Source organism: Cydia fagiglandana, chromosome 6 (genome assembly GCF_963556715.1).
Source record: "Cydia fagiglandana chromosome 6, ilCydFagi1.1, whole genome shotgun sequence".
In the NCBI taxonomy this organism is placed as follows: Eukaryota; Metazoa; Arthropoda; class Insecta; order Lepidoptera; family Tortricidae; genus Cydia; species Cydia fagiglandana.
Window position 1 is genome coordinate 9,850,878 of NC_085937.1, and position 24,412 is coordinate 9,875,289.

Sequence of the window (24,412 nt, forward strand, 5' to 3'; positions counted from 1 at the left end):
TAAATACATAAATTCAAATATACATATTACAAAGAATGAAACGAGTAAAATTAATTTTCCTGAATTGGTAGAATTTATTTATATCGGCAACTCTGTCATGACGGGCACGTTCGGATACATTACATACAAAGTCAAAACGAACATCTGGTTTATTTATTTTCACAGTTTACCTGTCTACTTACCTACTTCTACTGTAATAAAGAATTTGGTGCAGCTTTTATTCTGTTTTACATTTTTATAATTTATACGATTTATTATTCGAAAACACAACCTTGCCTTGATTTCTCACTGGTGTTCGTGTAACAGACACTTAAATATTTCCTGTGTGTTGGCTATTCATCGATTTTTTTGCTTATGTTGGTAATATTTTTTAACCAATAACAAATTTCGGGCCTTTCTTCGAAGAGAACATGGCCGACATTTTGGTCTTGCTGTCATGAAGATTTTCTAGTGACAAATTTTACCTTTGTAGTTCTTCATGCACGGTTTTAAGTTCCAAAAACGTTTTATTTTTAATTGAATAGACGGTGTTTAGTATAAGATATTTTATTTTTATAAAACATGGCAGCTGATCGAGAGATTGCTGCTGAAGACAGCATAAGAGTGGTGTGCCGATTTCGACCATTGAATGACTCCGAGGAAAAAGCTGGTTCCAAATTTATTGTGAAATTCCCTTCGGGACCTGATGACAATTGCATTTCCATAGGGGTAAGTGATTATTCTGTGTATTTTGTACTGAGTTTTTGTATCATCGCCCTAAATTAGATCATGATGACTAATACATTACGACTCGTTCACCTGCTACGAAATGGCCTTTCTTTTTTATTCCGCTTCGGTGGTTCTGATTACCATCACGAAATTTTAAAGAATTTGGCTGAAATCGAAACTTCTAATGCAGGAACCTCTTTGTTTTGCTAAAAATCAATACAAATATCTTCCGACCTTGACCTCGAATAATTTTTGAATAATTTGAATTGTATCAGTATTTTACTTTGTTTATTTTGTGATAGACTTAAAGATAACACCAAAATTAATTCATGTTTATAAAAAAAATATATTAGAATATTTTTCAGTGACAATATTTTTCAATAATTCATAACATATACAGGGTGATTCCGGGGTCGTGGAGCAAGCGATCAAGGCATGATACACAAGCCCATACTGAACAACTTTTACTATGGGACCAACTCCGAAATCGCGAAAAAAAAAATTGGTAGTTTCATACATTTCGGCCGATCACATGTTGTCGTGTTCTATGGGAAGGCCAGTTTTTTTTCGCGATTTCGGATTTGGTCCCATAGTAAAGCCAGCGATCAAGGCATAATACAGTGATCGGCCGAAATGTATGAAACTACCAATGTGATCGGCCGAAATGTATGAAACTACCAATTTTTTTTTCGCGATTTCGGAGTTGGTCCCATAGTAAAAGTTGTTCAGTATGGGCTTGTGTATCATGCCTTGATCGCTTGCTCCACGACCCCGGAATCACCCTGTATATCTTTTTGTAAAGTAGGTGTACCCTAATTTATATAGTAAGAGACGTTATTTCATCTAGTGTACGTAATTAAAACAGTCCTGAGTTTTTTAATACATATTTTTGGGTAGGGTAGGTATGAATGAAACTGATTTAAAGGAAGTCAAGAGTTCAATAATCTTGTAGCAAATATATCACAGTAAGGTAGGTAAGGTTGTGGTGTAAATGGAACTAGATTACTTTCAAAATTCAGAAAATAATAAGACATCAAAGATTAATATTTATTTTTATGTTATAATATAAACTAAATAATGCCAGCCATGGCCATGGCCATGATACAATAACACTGTCTGTTTCATTCAGTTGCAAATAAAACAGAAGCTAAAACATTTGGGCACAAGCTAAACAGGGTTCTAATCTGGTGAAAAATATTAAATAAAACAGTTGTGTTCATGAGAAAATTAAAAATAAAACTATTTAGGTTACTCCATTAGGCTTCCACTCACTCCCCAATCTATCTTATAAAGTTGACAGTGCTACAAGATTGTTACGAACACAATATTTTCTCATTAAAATATTTAAAATGTTACATAAATTGTATACATTTTTGGCTTTATTATTAACTGTTATCTCTAGATACATGATACAATGTGATACAGTGTATTACTAGATTGCTATCACATTGTTAAAAAAATATCTGATAATTTTTCTGTACCTTAGAAATGGTGTATTAAAAAGTTGAAAAGTGTGATTTTCGAGTATCAAATAAAATGTGTTACCTAGTTTCATTGAACTCATTTGAACCCAATATGGCAAATAGCCAGATAGGTGTCAACTTATCTGTCTGCTTTAAAATACATTAGAATTTTTTAGCATCTAAGAACAAAAATTACCCATTTCCTTTTGTATAGGCACAAAACTTAAATGGAAATGAGATCTCCAATTAATATATAAAAAACAACAGAATATTCTGCAATACCAAAAAGTATATACAAAAGCATCTTGTAAAACATAATCATGCAATTTAAGATTAATAAATCTACCTTCTTCAATGTGTACTAACACATACTTATTAAATTCCTCCTGTAAACAAGAAAATTACATTTATTATCACCCAGACTAGTTTGCTGCTAATTGGACAATAAGAATATTTTATCACCATACTTGGTAATAAAATATTTTCATGAGAAGCAAGCAGCAGTACTTAAGTGGTAGCTTAAGACTTTATGGGTATAACTTTGCAATATTTTCAAATAATCATATTTTTTAGGGTAAAGTATACTTGTTTGACAAAGTATTTAAGCCAAATGCGACTCAGGAGAAGGTCTACAATGAAGCTGCCAAAAGTATTGTCTCTGATGTACTGGCTGGTTACAACGGCACTATATTTGCTTATGGACAGACAAGTTCCGGAAAGACACATACCATGGAAGGTGTCATAGGTGGGTACATAAAAAAAAACACTTATTTACTATGTGCCTCTATGTTTCAGGGTTTATTGAAGGGTTGATGTTAAATATTAATGTGTAAATATAATTTTGCAGGAGATCCAGGGAAACAGGGTATTATTCCACGGATAGTCAATGACATATTCAACCACATCTATGCAATGGAGGAAAACTTGGAATTCCATATAAAAGTTTCATATTTTGAAATTTATATGGACAAAATTCGGGATTTATTAGATGGTAAAAAACAATTATATGTATTTCCTTGTTATACTTTCTAACATGAAGTTTAATAAAACATTCTAATTTTAATTTATTTTCCAGTGTCAAAGGTTAACCTCAGTGTTCATGAAGACAAAAATAGAGTTCCATTTGTAAAAGGTGCTACAGAAAGGTTTGTGTCAAGCCCCGAAGAAGTGTTTGAAGTCATAGAGGAAGGAAAGTCAAATCGACACATTGCTGTTACAAGTAAGTGCATTACATGCCTATTATGTAAAATAAGTATTAAGCATTGTTAAAAATGTGTAACTAATGTGTTCCCTTGTTTCAGACATGAATGAACATTCATCTAGATCTCATTCTGTCTTCCTCATTAATGTAAAACAGGAGAACTTAGAAAATCAGAAAAAACTTTCTGGGAAACTTTACCTTGTAGATTTGGCTGGTTCTGAAAAGGTAATTATTCGGATTAAAGAATTTTTATTTTCTCATAAAGAAATTTACATTTCACTTAAATGAGGAACATTTTTCTATAACATTTGATGATTATTTATCTCTTTGTGTGTAGATGTTCCATGAAATGCCTTAGTGTTTTAATGACTATGTGTGTAATTTCCATTTTACTTGTACAGGTATCTAAAACTGGTGCTGAAGGTACGGTACTAGATGAAGCTAAGAACATCAACAAATCACTGTCTGCATTGGGTAACGTCATCTCAGCGCTCGCAGACGGAAACAAGTCCCACATCCCATACAGAGACTCTAAACTGACGCGTATCTTACAAGAGTCACTTGGTGGTAACGCAAGGACAACCATTGTTATCTGCTGTTCACCAGCTTCTTTCAACGAAAGTGAAACCAAGAGTACACTTGACTTCGGAAAAAGGTAATCTTTTTAGCGTTGACTCGGTTGATTCACAAAGTTATTATACAATTCATATTGACTTTTGTTCTTAAACTGATGCAATTAGTGTCTGACCTAATCATAGACGGACTGATTAACACGTTTGTAAATTTCAGGGCCAAGACTGTGAAGAACGTGGTATGTGTTAATGAGGAGCTTACTGCCGAGGAATGGAAACGACGTTACGAGAGAGAGAAAGAGAAGGTGGCTAGGCTGAAGGGCAAGGTTAGCGAGCATTTCTTTTGTTTATAAATATTTTTATAATTGTTCTTATTGTTATAAAACTCATATCTAACGTGTTTTATATTTTTTAGCCTGTGGGTTCACTAATAACAATTCCTTAGTCCTTAAATACAGTCATAATATGATTTACATTAGTGTAGGTCGTAGGTAGTAGAGTTCAATAAAAAAACAATGGAATATTACGATTAATTTAAAATTACGAGGTCATCATACGGTATTACGGTAGTAGATATATCTTGCATGTACGTATGAATAGCAATCAAGAAATTCATTTGTTAGTTGATGTATATCTAGCAAGGCAATAACACATTCAATACCACTAAGTGCTACGGGTTACGCTCGTAGCGCGTAGCCACGGTTTCGTCGTATGTAGCGCGTAGTCGCTACGAACAGTGTACCCGACAGTCGGGTTCTTGGTGTTGAATGTGATAATATAATAGCAGTTAAACGTCGAATTAAGCGGCTCAAACCCAAGGGCCCTTGAGTTCGAAAAAGTCGCTAACAATTACTTAATATCAACTCAATTTAACCGTTATGTTAGTTTGGGCGTATAATATTATAAATATAACTATGAATGAACTTTATTAACATGTGCCACAGTAGTTTTTCGGTATCGTAGGATTTAAAGTACGGTTGAACCTTTTCTCTGTAATTGTCATTAAAATTAGTCACGGTCTTCACAGTTTTACTTTAAAAAAAGCGGAACAGGTCTTTATGAGAAAACTGCTGCGTTATCTGTTGTGAATTTTCCAAATAAATAAATACAATTAATTTATATTTAATCAAATTTTGTTCATACAAAGTTTACTTTCTTTAACAAAATTCCAAGGTGTCATTGAAAATTCTACCCTAATCTTATTTATTCAGTTTCATTTTTATACTTATTTCGATGATCGCGCAAGTACGCTCATGAAACAGAGTTAGGCTAATTTTTCCTGCGTTAATTTGGCTGTCACTACGGTATTCGATAAACTCCCGTATGCGGTATACGGGAAAAAATTACGCCGTGTGAACCTAGCCCTAACCTGCCAATCTGATGCAACTGGTGACAAATTAAAAAAAAATTGTTTTAATTTAATTTTTGGCAGGTTGAAAAGTTAGAGGCAGAGCTGGCCCGCTGGCGTTCAGGCGAGACGGTGCGGCCCGAGGAACAGGTGAACCTGCAGGAGCTCGAGGCCGTGACGCCCGTGACGTCATTCATCGAGGACAAACCTCCGGCGCCGGTAAGTGACCGTTTATAGCTGTGACTCATGTTCCGGACTGGAATAGGTTTTAACCTAACCAGCTTAATGTGACCTCGACGTCTGTGACAATTATAAATAATCAAGGACTCCACTTACACGGGTTTTTTGTTTGGTACTCGTGCGCAGAGCAATTGGATGATCTAATGTTTACAGGAAAATTAGATTCGTTCCAGGATTTGTTACGTCAGTGCGGTTGAATTGATATTGCCATTGCTTCTTAGGAATGCATGATTTTATCGTACACTTATTGTTGGCAAAACTATTCTTGTTTGTTAAATGTTTTCCAGTTTTAGTAATAAAAGTAACTACCTTTCTGACCCATAATTTTGTTTCGCTGCTGATAGGTATTACTAATTTCAAACTTAAATATCGTGACTAAATTACATACCCACTTAATTGCGATAAATTAAAAGGACTCTAACAACTGTAACGGAGTCATATACTTATCATAATCAACATATTATATTATAGCATACATGTTCAAACTAAAACTAAGCAAGAATTTAACTCGTTTTATGTTATTCGGATACATACGTACGCATACAGAAGATTATTAATTTTAGTGCCACAAAAGTCTATTACTGAACATGCCTCTTGAATCTTTAATAAAAAAAATGTTAACACCTCCGTCCTTCCATCAATTTCATTGTGTCGGAGTTAAAACGGCGTTGATTATTTGTAGCCGGTACCAGTAGCCGTGTCAAGTGCCGTGGAAGATGCGGCCATGCAGGGCAAGCTGGAAGCTCTGTACCAGCAGCTGGACGACAAGGACGAGGAGATCAACCAGCAGTCGCAGCTGGTCGAGAAGCTCAAGGACCAGATGATGGAGCAGGAGGAGCTCATTGCTTGCACAAGGTGCGCTATGTGTTGGATACCAATTTAGGTGAAAAAAAAAAAGTATTCGCCATCAAATTAGTGCAATAAAGTTGGTAACCTCAGTTCAACACTTTTCTTCAGTTGATATGGCATTCCTAGGGTTTATACCAGCTCGCGAGGACGTGTCCTGCTGTTGAAGGTGACTCGAACCTTTAGGATGATGATAATGAGCTGACCATTTGGTGATCAAAATTTTAGGTTTTGTCAAACATATGTCCTATACTATAACCTACAGTCGCCATCAGATATATCGGAGCGTCTAAGGCGCTCACAAATAACTGAACACGCCTCTATTGTCAGGGCGTTAGAGTGCATGTTCAGATATTGTGAACACCTTGGCCGCTCCGATATACCTGTTGGCGACTGTACATTGTTTGATAGGTAGTCTTTTACACCATTAAATTGTAAAAACTCGAATTACGGATCCTTTTGTTTGACCTAATTATTGAAAGTCATAATGGATTGTCAGTTTATCATTAGTCATAATTCTAAAACAGTTAACTTTTCAGGATTTTCGTCAGGTTATCCTAGTCATAGTCATAGTCATTTATTTGATAAAACCGGTTTACATGTCAAAGATAATAATTATAATGATTCCCAACAGATTACAGTATTGTAAAATGATTGAGTTAACATTAGATCACAATATGATAAAAATAAAATATTAGTAAAAATGTACAATTATACAACCATAATTAGTCACTTCACGGATTCATCCGATAAATTATAACACATACCTAATAATAGTACCTACTATTGAAGTCAGTACCGAAGTAATAAATAAATAATCACACTTAAAAAGTATGTTGGATATAGATAGGTTAGGTTTGTTTTATGGCAATCCTGAATTGCTACGCGTTTCTGAATAAAACCAAATTATGACTAACGAAAATGCGGACAAACAATACATTATGACAGCCATGCTCAAGGTTCCGCAAAGCCTCTGTCGCTGTCGCTTTTTGTCGCAAAAGGGTTCCGTCACCAAAAAAGTTTGAGAACCGCTGCATTATGACTTAAACTTTATGGGAAACAATAGGGACCCCTCGAATTAACCAAATATTGCATTTCAGGCGCGACTACGAAGCCCTGCAGGGTGACATGAACCGCATCCAGCAGGAGAACGAGGCCGCCAAGGAGGAGGTGAAGGAGGTGCTGCAGGCGCTCGAGGAGCTGGCCGTCAACTACGACCAGAAGTCGCAGGAGGTGGACAGCAAGAGCCGCGAGTGCGACCAGATGTCTGAGGAGTTGCAGGCCAAGCAGGTGACATATTATACACACATATATAGGTATTCTGTACGAGGCAATGTTGAAGGCATCTGGCCACATGAACCGCATCCAGCAAGAGAACGAGGCCGCCAAGGAGGAGGAGGTGCTGCAGGCGCTCGAGGAGCTGGCCGTCAACTACGACCAGAAGTCGCAGAAGGTCGACAGCAAGAGCCGCGAGTGCGACCAGATGTCAGAGGAGTTGCAGGCCAAGCAGGTAACATATTATACACACATAAAATATATAGGTACTCTGTACTAGGCAAAAAGCCTAGCCAAAAGAACGCAATAAAGGAGTAAATGTACGTATGTAGTAAGTCGCAGTCAAAGATAAGTTTACATTTACGCCCTATTACAGAGGTGCAAAAATGTAAACATATATTTGACGTCCACTACAATAATCTGTCGTCTTCCATTTTAAACCGAGCAATATAAAAGTACATTTCAGCCAGGATTATTCTGACAAGAATAATACACATGCACATATATGTGACATAACACCACTAGCATACAATGTTTTCATGTTTTAAAGGCTCTTCAAACAAATTGTCCTGATAGTAAAGTATGCCTGACTAAGAAATGAGTCACATCATTACGTATATTCATGGTACATGTAAACTTTAACGAGTGTAACCAAAGAGATGTTTATTGCTGTTGTGATTATGCAATACAATAATCTTTAACTTTGATAGACCAGCTGATTAGATTATTACCATCTACCAGCCATCAATTTTAGTGGACCTCATCACTTTGATTGCTATTAATTTATTGGCTTTTGTTATAATGACTCGTAACCCCCACGAGTCCTGCGGACGCTACACGAAATGTTTGACAAACCAAAAAAACTATGACTGGGTCTCGAGGGGTTAAATGATATTGTATTTATATCTAAGGGTGGTATTCCACCTCTCCAATTTCTTTGTCCAATGTTCATTGCGTATCACTCTCTCATTAAGCAAAATCACATTGGACCGATGGAATATCATCCTTAACTCTGAATACGTGAATATCTTGTTAGACCGATTGTAATTTCTTGCGTGAGTTTTTTTTCAATGATGATTCCTTTAAACAGACGGCGTTAGCCTCCGCGACGGCCGAGCTGCAGCAGCTGCGCGACATGTCCGCACACCAGCGCAAACGCATCGCGGAACTGCTCTCGAACCTGCTGCGCGACCTGGCCGAGATCGGCGCGGCCGTCGGCGGCTCCGAGCTCGACTTCAAGCTCAACGTCGACACCGTGGGCAAGCTCGAGGAGGAGTTCACCGTGGCTAGGCTCCATATCAGCAAGATGAAAAGTGAAGTTAAGAACATTGTGCAACGGTGCCACTCCCTCGAGACTGCCAATATTGACGCCAATCAGAAGGTACGTTTAATAAATTGTTCTGTTATGCTCTAGTTTCCTAGGATAGCGGTGCCGTCATACAGCGGCCGTCTCCATACAAATACTACGACATCCATATTTAGCCGTATTATTTAGTATGGAGACGGCCGCTATATGACGGCACCGCTTTCCTAGGAAAACCGATCTTTATTGTTCAAACCAACGTGAAAAGGGTAGGAAAACGATTGAACGAGTATTTGTCTCTAGCTTGGTCGGTCTAAATATATGTAGTTAGTACGAAAGTAAAGCTATAGATGCTAATGTATAACTTGTAGAATAAGCTAAGTCAAAAATAGCGGCCAACTCTGCCTCTCGTCAGATACCGCAAACATCGACGCCAATCATAAGGTAATTACTCCGTGTTACGTTGTGTGACCTAGTTACCGCTGCGGCGATAGGAAATATTCATTTGAATGAAGGCCATACTTTAGAATACTTAGAAAGTGCTCGTAATTCTTATTATACCTTATGTAACTTAATGGTTACGGTCAGACGGATCAGCGTTATGCCATCACCTTTGTTTGCATTTGATGTGCAACTTTGGATGAGATACTATGATTTCGATCTTTGGTTGAATTATCGTTGCTCTCTATTTTAAGAGATCCCCATAATTTTTTTAGGGTTCCGTACCCGAGAATTTTAGTGTTTTTTTCAGATGCGTTGGTCAGCGAGATGTATCATATGACATGGCCCATAATATACAGGGTGATTCAGGAGACGTGAGCAGGACTAATACTGCGCATTTCGTAAATTATAAGCAACTGTTTCGTATCAGTATTAGTGAGGTTAACGTTAATTTTCTAGTCGTGTTGAAAAAAAAAGTTATTAATTTATTTACGACATGCATGGTCAACCTACAATTAGAATACTAAACTACCGATATTCTGTGTCAAATTGAATGTCGTCACGGTCTGGTTACTTTTGAAAACTCGTATCTCACTCAAGTTTGACAGTTTATTTTCTTCGTAATCATAATGCTGTCATTACGGTTAAAGAGGTTTTTGTTTATTAATTAGGTCTTGTAGGGTGACCATGATTGTAGAGAATTAAATTTGCCCTCGCCAAAAATTTAAAAATAGGGAAAAGTGGGGTTCTTTCACCTAAATACGACGGTACTCGATCAATTATCAGTTACTGAGTGTGCAGGATTAGTCCTGCTCACGTCTCATGAATCACCCTGTATAGACTGTTTCAATATATAAAGAGTGTTTATTTCTAATAACGCTCCAATGTTAAACAATGGAAATAAAATGCAATAAGAAATTTGGGGGTTACTCTTGTATGCCTAAGAGTAACGCCGATGGTTTTCCAATTCAAAAAACCAATCAAGATGATCAACATCTCCGTTAACCTTGTGATTCAGATCGAGGAGTACGAGCGTTCGCTGGGAGAATGCAGACTGCTCATCTCGCAGCACGAGGCGCGCTGCGCGTCGCTCGCCGAGTCCATGCGCGAGGCCGAGAACAAGAAGCGGCAGCTCGAGGAGGCCGCAGACGCGCTGCGCGAGGAGTGCGCTCGCTTGCAGGTAACATACAGACTACTCCCGTCCTAACCAAACCACGGCCGAGGCTGTCAATTGCATAAAATCAGGCCTGCAATGAGGAAGCGAACGCATGGCCGTGACCTTCGAATCAATAACTTTGGAAATCCCGAAAGACAATGCGTAATGTGAATGTGCAACCCTCAGAGAGATCTATAAATAAATTGGGATGTTTCGATCCAATGCCGCACGGAACGGGTTATTCCTACTAAGTTACCACCAAAGGGATAAGTAAGAGAATAAAAGGTGACAAAAAATACTCAGTTGTTGTTGTTACCACTAATAACCACTTGGTAGTAACTAGTGAGAATAACCCCAATAATTTGAAAAATAAGCCTTCACGGACCGTACGGATAAAAAAAATTATGGAATGCGATTTAACATCGAAGTAATGCATTTACACTATACTTAGTGGGTATTACAACGTAAAAAACAGCGCGACAGGACATGCGTGAAATCTAAGCAATTATTAATTAATGTTTCATGTCCAGGAAGGAGTTTTTTTGGCGCAACCGTTAAGTAATGGATCCGCTAACACTAGTGTGACTAGACATTTGTAATTTAAAGTAGTAACACACTATCGCACCGTGGATTACCGCCGATTTGCACACATGTCCTATTAACAAATGTTGAGATATAGATAATGTACTATATCGTTTTGAGTCATAATCATAATTGAATTGCTATGTACAGTCGACGTCAAAATATATTTACATTTTTCGCTTTATTACAAAGGAGTAAGGTGCAAAAAAGTAAACATATCTTTGACGTCGACTGTACTTAACCATCAGATGAAAAGCACCGAGAAAAACTCGGATGTTGTCAGACTAATCGATGTTTACCAAATATCTATTGGTCTGGTTTGGTTTAGTTATGTGCTAGTGCTTTAAAGTGTCTAATGCTATATTTGACATACACAAATTAAACTGCATAAATGTCACATGATTATTGGACAATTAATGAATTAGTGGACAATGATCTCCTTATGCAACGACCCAATACACCAATAAAGTTATCGAGCGTTCGGAAGTTGCATAGAAATCTGGCACACGGGATGTTTTGTCGTCCAGTAGCGGCCACAGATGATGGACACGTCCTGTAACTTATTGACTTAATAATGACCTTTGAATAATCAGCTCCGCTTTAGGTTCGTATTTTTTAGCATTAGAAATAAGGTAAACAATCTTGATGTGTCTTTTAATTGAAAAACACATTTAATTGAAAAATAAGTTACGGCAAATATGTAACAATTATGAATCTGATACGATCATTTATATTCTTCTGCTTTCATAAATAATGGTCACTGATTTTTAAAGCGTTTTTCAATTAAAAGACATGTCAAGATCGCTTACCTTCTTTCAAGTTCTTTCAAATGCTAAAAAACGAACTATAGACCACACAAGCCTCGGTTGCAGTCCTCGAGGTCGTCGAATAGTGGACCCATTTTTATTATTGTTTTGTGTTTTGAATTTACCATAGACTCCGTTTTACACAGACGATTGCGACACAGATCGCGATGCGAAAAAGACGAGCACTGTGGTATATTTATGTCGGCACTTATTCTGAGTGGTGTCAAATTCGAGCCACTACAAAAGCACACATATTTAAGTGTTGAAGTTTTATATTGGTGTGGTATTTTGCAACAAAAGTTTTCTTTTTAAATGGGAACAGCAGCTAACCCGTGCGCTTCGAGCGTTTCTAGCAGAAACCTTTTGTAATCAATGGGGTTGGCAACTGTCAAAGGTTTGCATAAATGGCCATCATAGCTTGCCCTTTTTTTCTGATTTTGTTAAAGGGCATCCGGGCCATAAAAAACCCGAAAAAAATAAGAATTTTGACACCATTCTAGGGATTGGCAGGGCAAGCTATACTGGCGTCATCTGTTAAATTCGACTGGCCAATAGACAAATTGGCCAACCCCATTTATTATAAATGGGGTAATAGTAGTGGGCGGCAGCAACTAGCGTGCGTTTAGTGGCTTTCTTCAAACAAAAACGTCACTTTTGACACTTGTTTGAAACTGACATATCCAATCCATATCGTTTCAATATCTAGTATTTGACGTATTTCATTGTACGAATACGGTTGTAAGTGTTGTTGAAGCGACATAGACTGACCGTGTGTGTGTGTGCGTGTGGTGCAGGCGGCGGAGCGCGTGTCGGCGGCGGCGGCGGAGCAGCGCGCGGACACGCAGGTGCGCGGCGCGCTGGAGGCGCAGCTCGAGCAGCTGCGCGCCGCGCACGCCACGCAGCTCTCCTCCCTGCGCGACGAGCTCGCCACCGTGCAGCGCAACCACCAGGACCTCAAGGAGTGAGTACTAAACCACCACTTCCATCTTTTCTACTCCCCGGTCCAAGTTCACAACATTGACTGACTATTCACCGTACACTGCTGACCTAGCCCACCCATAAATGTAGTGTCATTTGATATGTTTATCAATTGAATCTTCAGGTAGCTTCAGTGTCTAAAAATGATATGGTGGTTAAATTTTGCATCACGTTTATTATCCAGTTAGAACATATTACAGTTGTTTGGACTGTGAACTCTAGCACACTGATATACTTGAAATTAAGCATAAGCGTTTGCCTGCTAATGTTTCTTCTGGTGACTTCATAATAACAAAATGCTGATAATGCTTATGTTATTACCATTAATGATAACTTTAAACACTGGGTATATTAGAAATCCCATATTAATTACATCCGCCGAATTTTTATGACCGATTTCTTTGAAATCAGGTGGACACATGCTCATTATTTCCAATGACATAATCCAGTCACAAACCATACATTGCATTCCATTGAACTTTCATATAAATATTTGACCAAGTGTTACCTTAACCTTGACAACAATAGACTCATAATAATACAATTGAATACGCACATGTCGCGTTACGTAAGTAATAATGAGTGAAGAATAAACTACAAGGTTTGTGTTGTGTTGTTCCAGTACGTACCAGGAGCTGACGCTGGCGCGGCAGCAGCTGCAGGACGACTACGACAAGCTGAAGCGCGAGGAGGCGGACAAGTCGGCCAAACTCAAGGAGCTCATGTTAGTGTCCCCGCGCCGCCACCTCGACAAGGCGGCCAAAGAGCACGCCAACCAGCAGATGGTGCTCAAAGACGAATTCGACCCCTTCAGGGATTACATGCTATCCCCCAAGAAGGAGAAGCTAGGTTTCGGATACGCCATGCGCCTCGAGAAGGCCGCGGCGACAGAGGAAAAGTCGCTCTCGGCACTCCCCAAATCCTTCACCCGCCACTCCTGCAACATTCACCCCCTCCAGTTGCATCTACTTATATCCGTCACCATGATCCTCCTCACCCATCGCTACCCTCAAATAGTTGTTTTGATTTAAGCTTACCCGGCTGTCTCTGATATTCTGCATGGATCTCTGTACACTTAGGACAATATTAGTTGCAGTGCCTTTTCATTCCTTGGTTGACCAATACCCAGGGTTCCAAACTATGTGTGGAGATCCATGGTTTGTCTTGAAAGTATTAAGTTGATGCTTTTCAGCTGGCTCATATTACGTATGACCTAACTAATAATCGATTTCTAAACGCAACTTTTTCTCGTCGATAATATCAGCCAGTAGTGAAAATTACTCGTATTTATAACACCACTTTGGATGAAGTGGGTCTTATTTTGGAATTTAACATATACCTTATTTTTTTATACATTTTTATGCTTCGCTTCCGAGAGTTGTGATGCTAGTCGATTAAGCATTTAATTAATTCACTAGTCACAAACTACTTATAAGTAGAGAATATTTACATTATCTATTTGTAAGATAAATACGTGTTGTACGCAATCTACGTGTATTCGTAGTTGTTGACTTCATAGCATGTTTAATAGTGTGATGTGCATTTTAGTTTAATGAAAGTTGGTCGTTACTCGTACGTGATAATGTTCAGTTCAAACACCTACTTGTTAATGAAGTAGTCGGGATCCATTTCGGGTAGGTAAATTAAAAATGTTGGTGTTTTCGTGTTGTGTTGACTTTTACACTGCCTTGTTATTAGTTGTCTAGTGTATCGATCGTTCGGGAATCGTTGAATATATGAAATTGAACGGTGCAGTTATTTTGGTCTCAACTTTCTACTCAAGGGTGCAAAATTAGGCACAAAATTTCAAAATGAGTTGTTTCTACAAAAAACGTTATGAGGTTAAACTTATCAATGTGTAAATAATTGTAAATAGTTTAAATGTTTGTATAGAGAAGGCGCGCATATTTTTAACAAATATTTTTATATATGACAACTATAAACCATCAACATTTTTAGATATAATATGGTTCACATAAGATAGAAATAGGATTATTTATTACCTAGTTGTATACATTATATCAATTCGTTATTCTAGTATGAAGTACGATGCAATAAGACGCTACTTAGGTAACATGGAACCATTAAGTAATAACGGCAATACAGTATATAATAAGCTTTTAGAACCATTTTAGGACATTCCAATGTTGGCATTTTTATCGACATATCATTTGCATTTTTTATTTTAATTATATCATTGTCATGTTGCTCTGTCATGTCCTGTGATCACGCATGCTTGAGACATTGATCATTGCCATTACCACTATCAGTATTATATTGCATTTAACAGAACATTGTCCCCGTGTCCACGTCACTCCCTCTAGTCTATGTGCACTCGAAATGCCGAAGAGTGATTGTTGCCTCTATTCCCGGTCATGCAGTCTTGTGTAAATAGAAATAGATGTATTTACATAATACTTAGTCTACTTTCAAATGTTCTATTTGCACAAAGCTCCATCAGGTTGGCTCAAGACTTGATCTAGAAAACGTTATAGATAAAAAAATGTTTAATGAGGAAATTCTAGATTAGTCTTGTAATGTGTAGTTACTACTAAACATTCTCTAGGATGCTAATTATTAGTCAATGTACAGTTAAGGTCAAAAATGTTTACATTTCCTAAACTCGTATGATCTTTCAAAATAATGTAAGCATATCCGACCCGGGCTGTATAGTACTGCGATTAAAAGTGTGCGCTTGTTGTCATTGGCGACTATTCATGATATCGTCTCAAGTAATCGCAGGCGTAAATTTCCGAGGTGCACATTTTCAGTCGCAGTAGCGTAAGTATGAAGTAGACGTAGTGCAGTCTTGTCGCAACGCCTTCTGCTTTTTATAAAATTTTGAGTTGTCATTTTATTCCGCACGTATCCCATTCATATTCATTCCGCCGGGAGCTGGCGATCCGAAACGGCCTTACATCAGGGGACGATGTATATGTATGGGTCGTGCCAAGTGACATGACAACTCAATCGCATCTGTTCGCAGGTAAACTCGGCAATCATACTTTTGTTTATTTTTTGTTTGTATTTCTTTATTAAGTGATGATTTTTGTTTCGGTGCAGTCAAAGCGTGGAGAGGCGTGAGCAGGCGCGGGCCGATCTCAAGGGCTTGGAGGACACGGTCGCTAAGGAGCTGCAGACCTTGCACAACCTGCGCAAGCTGTTCGTACAGGACTTGCAGGCAAGTTACTTTACACTATAAATTTAATTATTATAAACGCCAAACGGCGCATCCATTTGCTGTGCCCTGACGCCACGGAGGTAAAATTTAGTTTTGTGAATAAATAATGCCAACCTAAAAGTTGGATGTTTTTCTGTAGATTATCATCAAAAAACATCAAAAAAAATCATGATGATGATGATGATGGATCATCAAAAAACGATCGACGTCTAATGCCGTCTTTGGCGTCGTTGTCACGATTTGCGTTGACGTCAATTGCAGTCTGTGGCGTTCAAAAGGTTAATGATGATGAATGGAATTACACAGACTGGTAAAAATAAATAAAATCAAGACAAGAAAATAACACTGACATTTTCCTGACTGACTAAACGTGTTGTTGTTTTTTGTTGGGAGGTAACAAACTATTGGCATAAACTTGCAGGCGAGAATAAAGAAGTCGATCAACTCGGAGGAAGGCGCCGAGGAGGAGGGCGGTTCCCTGGCCCAGAAGCAGAAGATCTCGTTCCTGGAGAACAACCTGGAGCAGCTGACGAAGGTGCACAAGCAGCTGGTGCGCGACAACGCCGACCTGCGCTGCGAGCTGCCCAAGCTGGAGAAGCGGCTGCGCGCCACTATGGAGCGCGTCAAGGCGCTAGAGACTGCACTCAAGGTACTTATATTATTCAATATATTTTTACTATTAGAACAAATTAAATTATTTTCAGAAAATATTTTAATTTGTTTTTTATCAAGTACAAACACTACTATGTAAATTATAAACTGAAACTATTTTTTTTTATTTACGAATGCGGGGCATATGCGGAATATTTTTTTTAAGAAGTACTTTGGTTATGTTTAGCTTGTGAATTGGAATACGAATTTATTTTACACGTTATCATAATAATCATAAAGTCCATATTACAAAGTATATCATGGTATATCATAATATCGTCAGGTGATAACCAAAACTCACTAATTACTAAATATTAAACAAAAATCAACCTTATTTTGGTACTAATACGGTTCACTGTGGCTGTAAACTTGTAGTTTTAATTGGTAAGTTTTGGATGTCATCTGACGATATATAGCAGCGTATTTGAAATGTTGACTTTATTCAGACATCATACATTATTCTATCGTAAGCTCTAAAGTTACATAAGCAACTGTTTCAATATTTTCACGATGGGTTTGAGTTTACTTGATTTTTTTAAATTGTAGGAAGCAAAGGAGGGCGCTATGCGAGACCGCAAGAGGTACCAATTCGAAGTGGACCGGATCAAAGAGGCCGTTCGTGCCAAGAATCTCGCCCGAAGAGGCCCACAGGCACAAATCGGTACGTATTTTATTCTAAATTGTAAATACATATGGCTGTGTAACCCTTTTTCAGGCATAATACATTTTTACTGCACACAAAGAGTTTCACTACTTGTAGAAAAGTTTGCTCCAATGAATAGGCACAATTAAATTAGGTCGTCTGTAAGGATCGACTTCCCCACTCCGAAGAAGTTGTAAATATCTACCTTATTGACAGAATCGAACACGTTTTCTTTTATTCTTTCCATATTTTTTGTCCAACGGTATGTTAGATAAGTAATGTGTGGTTGTATGTTGCAGCGAAACCGATCCGCGCCGGCGGCGGGCACCTGGTGGGCGGCGCGCCCGGCGCCGTGCGGCCCGCGCCCGCGCAGGACATCAAGCGCAAGTCCATCGTCGTGGGCGGCCGCGGTCAGTACCACACTCACTGCTACATGATAACCCCTGCACAACATTGTCATTCGATCATTTTTACATTTTTTACCCATTTCCAAAAATATAAAGACGTTCCCCACATAGTTAATTTTTTTACCAACTATTAAGTTATGTTTAACCCTTAATAAATCGTGCATATAATAACCACCATGATTTAGATTGTGACATTCAATTTTGCGTAATGTGTAACAACCTTTTGCCTTATTAAAGGTTGAAAGCTAAATTAATAGAAACCTTTTATCATCCCAGGTTTGATTCCACTATAAGACAGATTGTATTGGTTTCTATTTTATTATTCGTTGTTATGTACTTCTACAGTATTCTTTTTTTTAATAAAGTACTGATTGAATACTAAAAAACAACAGTAGCCTTTTTGAAAAACAAACTAATGTTTTATTTTTTCTTTCAGATGAAAGTTGAAGAGCTAACCGCATCACATCTTAGAGAATTTAAATGGAACTTCATAGGTGTACCTAACTTACGGCGAAAATCATTCTCGAGCATTATATCCATTATAATAAAAATACGTGTTTAATAAAAGCCTAATTTAAGCTGCAACAAAAAAAAAAACAAATATCGTAGTTCTCTTAAGCTTAAATGTTTCGGGCGATCTAATTAATAATGTCAGTGCACATGGACTTAGACGGTATAGCTTTTTGCTAATATTTAAGCTACTTAAAATTCGATATGTATAATTGTTAGGTACCCCGGCAAAAAGTATTACTTTCTATATAATCAGATCCGAAGCAACGGTTGCTTTTTTTTACAAAGGAGATAAAATATTTTTATGAAATGACAAAGTATTAAATTTAGCTTGATAACGTCTTCAGTGCTGATCGCATTACGTACTAAATTAAATATTCTAATTAATCTTAGTGGTATGATTCCGTGGGATGAAATGCGGCCGATGAAAGTACGTTAAATGTGCAGTACAAAGACACCGAGCCAGTTACCAAGATTTCTGGAATCACCGAGACCGTGCTCCCATTTCTCCCATCGGACACGATTCAATGTTTTCAAAAGTTGCAATACGTTATTATGTTAAGATTCGCTGTGAATAATTTGCAGACTTGCATATGCTACCGCACAAATAAAATAAAAATACAAAAAAAATGTTTTTTAAAATAAGTGTCTATTACGGTTGCTGTAAAGTCCTCGTAATCACGTGTGGTGGCAAATGCATACCAGTATGCATCTTCAATGTGTAGTTGTAGATTAGGCTTCATTGATATATATTTTTATATATTGTGATAAGCGTTGTTATGCCGACAAGCGAGCATTTATTTAATTACTAACGAAAGATTCGGTAGGTTCGTTAAGGTGTCATGGGTGATAACGAGAACTCGAAACAGTCAGGAACAGTTTATAATAGATTGTCGGGCATTGGATTGAGGACGTGCGTGCCTGCGCGACTTGCTGCAACTAGCAAGTTCTCTGCTGTCAGGCACAGTCTGCGACGCCAGAAGGATTCATATTTCACATTTTTTAGTGGGTGATTTTTGTATTCCATCCAGGAATATGAAAATCTCATTCAACTAATTACATTTTTGCTCTGGTTACATAGGAATACATATTAAATAATATTTACCAATGCGTAGTAAAAGCACTTATAGAAGAGTTACTGCATAAATTAGTGTAGGTTGGTTATCATTCATTATCACCTTTCGCTTAGCTCTCATCGCGCGTCATGTTCACGTTTGCTTGTGATCTGTGATTTTAGCACATAATATAATGAACCCCGTCTGCTTAGAAAGTCTCAGTGGTTATTTTAGTTAAGTTCCGAGCATATGTAATGCCGCGGAACGTAAACGATAAACGTGCAATATTCCTTTCAAGCACATAATAAACGAATGACAAGTGATGCTTAAAATACCTACCCAGTACCCGATTGGTTGAAGTTCTCTATTGCTTTTAGGATACATCCGCTTCATCTAGATCTGTAACTTATATAAGTACTTACGAATGTAATCACGGATAGGGGCCAGCAGTGCCGCGTCGCGTACATGAGGAGTTATGGAACTACGTGAACCACATGTCAGAAAACCAAAGATAAATCACATTTTTAGATTTATTGATTGAGATTAAATGCCACCTGAAATTCAATAAGTTATATCCCGAATTACTCGATGGTTCCAAAGCTCCTTGTTTTTCTTGCAATACATATATGATTTAGGTGTAAAGTTATAGTAAATTATTTCACAATTAAGTTAGGTTCTCGATTTTATAATTTTTTATTTATTGTTTCACGAACCAAAATTATCTCGTTTTTTTTTCACTTTTAAAGTGTTGTACGCTTTTTTTACATACCTCTATTTACATAATTTTAACAATCATGATCAAATACATATATTTTTTCATTAAAAATGGGGATGTAAGCAAAGATGCATTCCACGAGGAAACTCAAGTGTGTGTCTTTGTCGTCGTTAAGTCTAGATTGTTTTGTTTTGTTGTCGTGTAGGTACATTAGAGGCTACCCTCGGTTACTCGCGCCCGCGGTGGCGCTCGACGGGCTCCAGCGCATCGCAAACAAACCGACAGGCTTGCCTTTGCACCAAGTGATTTAGTTTGTATTGACATCTTTTGTATGATGTATTTAATATACAGGAAATTCTCAGAAAGAGCGTTTTCTTGATTTTTATTTATTATAAAAATAAAATTATGAATTTAATTTGCTAGAGTGTTTTTTATTTCCCATAAGCAATTTCCCCTCATCCCTAAGGCTCTGTACAAAATTTATTTTATTAGAGTGCAGTACACTCGATTAATGTTCAATATTTTGTAAAATATTTTTGATTCAAGTTATTTTCCTCGATTGTACTTTAAGCCATACATATATTTTGTACAAACGGCAACAATCCTAACTGTACATCGTTGGACCTTATTACAAAAGGCATAAGGTCCACCGATGTATAGTTAACACTTTGACTACCGAGAACCCGCCTGGTAGGCACTCGTAATGTTTGCTCAGATGCCGGACAACCCGCCCAGCGGGTTGTTTTGTACGCAGATATAGACGACCGGTTTCTGGGGTAGTGCGCCGTTTTTTGCCCGTTTGCGAAAGTGTTAAGCGATGGTAATCGTCAAGACGATTTTAACGACCCCAAAACAATCATTCTTTTATTACAACGCTTATATGGTCCCCTTCTGTTTATAATCTTCAGTCAGACGAGCTGCACATATTGTTGTCTCCCAAGTTACGTAGGTATATATACATATATGCTAAATTTCACCGAATTGAAAATTTTAAAGTAGAGAGGTCAGTGTAACTTGTAACATCAGACGCGGTATTCGGGGTCCGTGAAGCTAAAAAAACCAGCCAAGTTTGTGTCGGGCAATTGTATAGTTGAGGGACCCGACAGGGGAGCGCTTTCGTGTTGTTTGTCAAAAGAATTGCCCAATACCAGGGGTGCGAAGCTCCTGACTTCGGCCTAACTCGGCTCAGCATTGCTCCGAGCAATTTTTAGGGTTAGCACCACTTGACTTCCTTTTGCGTGCACGACCACAGATAAGATAATCACTTAAATTTTGACAACCCTAAATAGCCGAAAGGGATAGTGCCATATATTAGAAAGGGATAGTATGATTCGACCCTGAACTCTGTCAAACTTCGGTTTTGTAGGAAGCTTCCTTTCTGTACGGTAGTACTATTATTTATTCTGTGCCAATACTTTATAAATTATGCATTGGTAAATCAAATGCAAATATTGATAAGAATAATACTTTATTCACAAGGATTTCTTATAATATTTCAAATAAAACGGTCAGTTGCGTTTTATAACAGGTTAAACCTGCAATCACTCTAACAGCTACTGTTGTTAAAAGTATATGCAAGCAGCAATTACAGGTATAATTTATAAACCATTAATGATTACAGGAGGAATTACTAGATTTTAATCATTATATGATTATTGATGCTTTAAAATAATATAAAGTCATATTTCACCTTAATGATATTTTCTAGAATAAAATCTTTTACTTTTATTGATCATTGAGAACTGACAAATAAAATGCTCCAGTAAATATTTCTTCACATAACATTTCTCTCCATTTATACTGACTAAAAATATCACAGACATCATTCTTGAAACACATTATAATATGTATGCGATTAGGTACTTGGAATTATATAACAGTGAGTACTTATATGAGTACCTACTACGTACAACTTTCATTCTGGTATGGTCCTACAGTGGCCTAGGAATCAAATGGGTTGACGTGAAGAGTAAGCTGAAGAGATAACTTTAACAGTAAAAATATAATTCCATATTTACTTAAATATGATTTTTTCGTATGTTTCTACTAAACGGAATCGTATAAAAATTAAATCCTAATACTTTATACGTCTCAATCCATTTTAAAGCTAAATTACGTCTCATATGTACTTTTAAATGTATATAAAGTACAAAATATTATTAAAATAAATAATACTACTCTAATACTTAACACTACGTGCATTTTACTGAAAATATTTCATTTTATAATATTATATTTAATAGATCCTATTATGAGAAGAGACGTGATGGGTTGAATTTTGCAGTTCCTTGCTACAGCCTTTAATTCATTGAGTGAGATTCAATCTAAGAAAAAAACGTGCCCCCGTGTTTGACAGTTGACGACAACTTTTGACAACTATAGAGTTACTGCATACGGAATCGTACAGCGCCATCTACATTGAAGCTCAATTTGGAAGCACGAATTTGTCTCAGATTTTACAGATTAATGCCAAACAATGAATCTTTAATACACATAAAATTAGCATAAGATAATTACAGTAATGTAATTGTGTGCCCCAAGAGAGGGTTCCTGGAGTGATTCTTAAGGCTCCGTCACACAGGCGCGTTTTGCGGGCGGCGCATAAGCGGGGCGGGCGGCGCATAAGCGGGGCGAGCCGCTTTTACATATAAAACGCTCACGCCCCGCTCGCTCCCCGCCCGGAAAAAGCGCCTGTGTAACGGAACCTTTACTCGTCGTCCGTCACATACTTAATTGCACATAGATACGTTTCCAATATTATCTAGCATAGTATAAAACTGATTGCATTGAGGCGTAGGTAATACCAATGCCACATAAATACTACACATTATATTAGACTAAAGAGGAATCAAGTAATTCCACTTTTGCCACAAATTTTCTATAATTACAGTAATAACATACTACATTTTTACAAACACTACTTCGGGCAGCTGCCCGAAATTTTGCTTGCCATGAAGACTTCATAAATTATAGGTAAAATCAAAATAGGATAAATCTTTACTATTGTAATATTTCGAATTAGCTAGAGCAAACTAACATTTTTGATTAAGCGAGCTTTAGACAACACCTAAATTAACTAGGTGCGTGAAAGCGTGTAGTCTGTTCGGAAAGACTCTTCTCTTTCCGCACAGGCTATAAAAAATCATGTCTCATGTCATGTCCAATTTACATGGTGCCTTTACACATGTTTTTTTTACAGTTTTTTTATGCAACCGTGTCTAAATGTAATAATTAATAGTAGGTACCTAGCTATTTACTTGGCAATCAGAGAGCGTCGTAAGTGGAAGTTGACTCGTTGGAATGTTGTCGATTTAGCATGTGACTCGATCCGTTCGATCTCGACGACGATGAAGTGCTGAAAGGAAACCAAATAATTTAGTACAGTCGCCATCAGATTTATCGGGGTGTTCACAATATCTTAACACGCACTCTAACGCCTTGACAATAGAGGCGTGTTCCGATATTTTTGAGCGCCTTGGCCGCTCCGATATTACGATATATATGATGGCGACTGTACATACAGACCAGTGTTAGTGTATATTACGCCTAACCAGGCGTGGCTCACTCTGCGATTTCGTCGCTTTGCTACAGGTAGCTAAAAGTACATCCGTTCCGTTCCGCCCCAATTTTGAGGAAAGCCATAAGCCGCGCGTGGCGCTGTCGCTACCTAGCGGCCATATCTGTGCTGATCGTAACAGACGCGTTTTGTTAGAGTGAGTCTTCTGTACCTAGTACTATCTAGACACGCGGCAGCGTGTCAAGCCAAGTTCAAGCAAAGGAACTGGCTAGCCAGCGCCAAGTGTAATATTACACGAACCACTTGGTGCCACTTTTGACCCTTCTATAACTCAAAACATCTTTAACGTAAACACATAAAACTACGTGTGTTTAATTATATTCATAAGGACATCTAGAAGCCCAAATTTCATGAAGCTAGCTCAAACGGTTATAAAGATATGAAGGTCAAAAAGTCGTAAATTTTAAGACTGACTGACAGACTTATAGTACCTAAACCTAACCTACTTCCAGATGACCTAGAAGGATGAAATTTGGAATCCAGCTCGGTAATTGTGTGTAAGCGTAGGAAAAAATCTAAAAATAAAAAAAGTTAAAAAATAGGGGGGGTCCTCATACAAAAAACCTGTAATACGCGCTAAACAACCGGCCAACGGTGTGTCGTTGGCGGCGCGCAGCACCACATAATTAATACAAAGAACAGAAGTAAAAAACATGCAGCGGAAACACAAGAAAAAACATTAAATCTCAATACCTGCCTAGTTTTCTTTACAAAAAGTATTGATATCCCATCAAAAACATAAATGTAAAAAAGG

The 24,412-nt window shown here is 37.7% G+C and overlaps 2 protein-coding genes across 2 annotated transcripts in view; one reads left to right on the top strand and one right to left on the bottom strand.

Annotated features, from left to right (window-relative positions):
• Positions 1–386: 386 nt before the first annotated feature.
• Positions 387–20,501, top strand: LOC134665140 (kinesin heavy chain). Its single transcript, XM_063521984.1, has 19 exons — positions 387–708; positions 2,745–2,916; positions 3,019–3,162; positions 3,247–3,390; positions 3,473–3,597; positions 3,774–4,027; positions 4,162–4,270; positions 5,377–5,511; positions 6,215–6,387; positions 7,479–7,668; positions 8,744–9,034; positions 10,416–10,577; positions 12,736–12,902; positions 13,542–13,643; positions 15,983–16,100; positions 16,522–16,749; positions 17,298–17,412; positions 17,694–17,804; positions 18,238–20,501. The coding sequence occupies exons 1-19, from the start codon at positions 562–564 to the stop codon at positions 18,246–18,248; spliced, it is 2,898 nt and encodes a 965-aa protein (XP_063378054.1). The 5' UTR covers positions 387–561; the 3' UTR covers positions 18,249–20,501.
• A 2,223-nt stretch (positions 20,502–22,724) lies between these two features.
• The window catches only part of LOC134665141 (sorting nexin-29-like), a 34,095-nt gene continuing 32,407 nt past the window's right edge, over positions 22,725–24,412 (bottom strand). Inside the window, exon 11 of the mRNA XM_063521985.1 lies at positions 22,725–23,436. Coding sequence (XP_063378055.1) covers positions 23,346–23,436 — 91 coding nt within the window. The 3' untranslated portion in view covers positions 22,725–23,345. The remainder of the gene's footprint in view (positions 23,437–24,412) is intronic.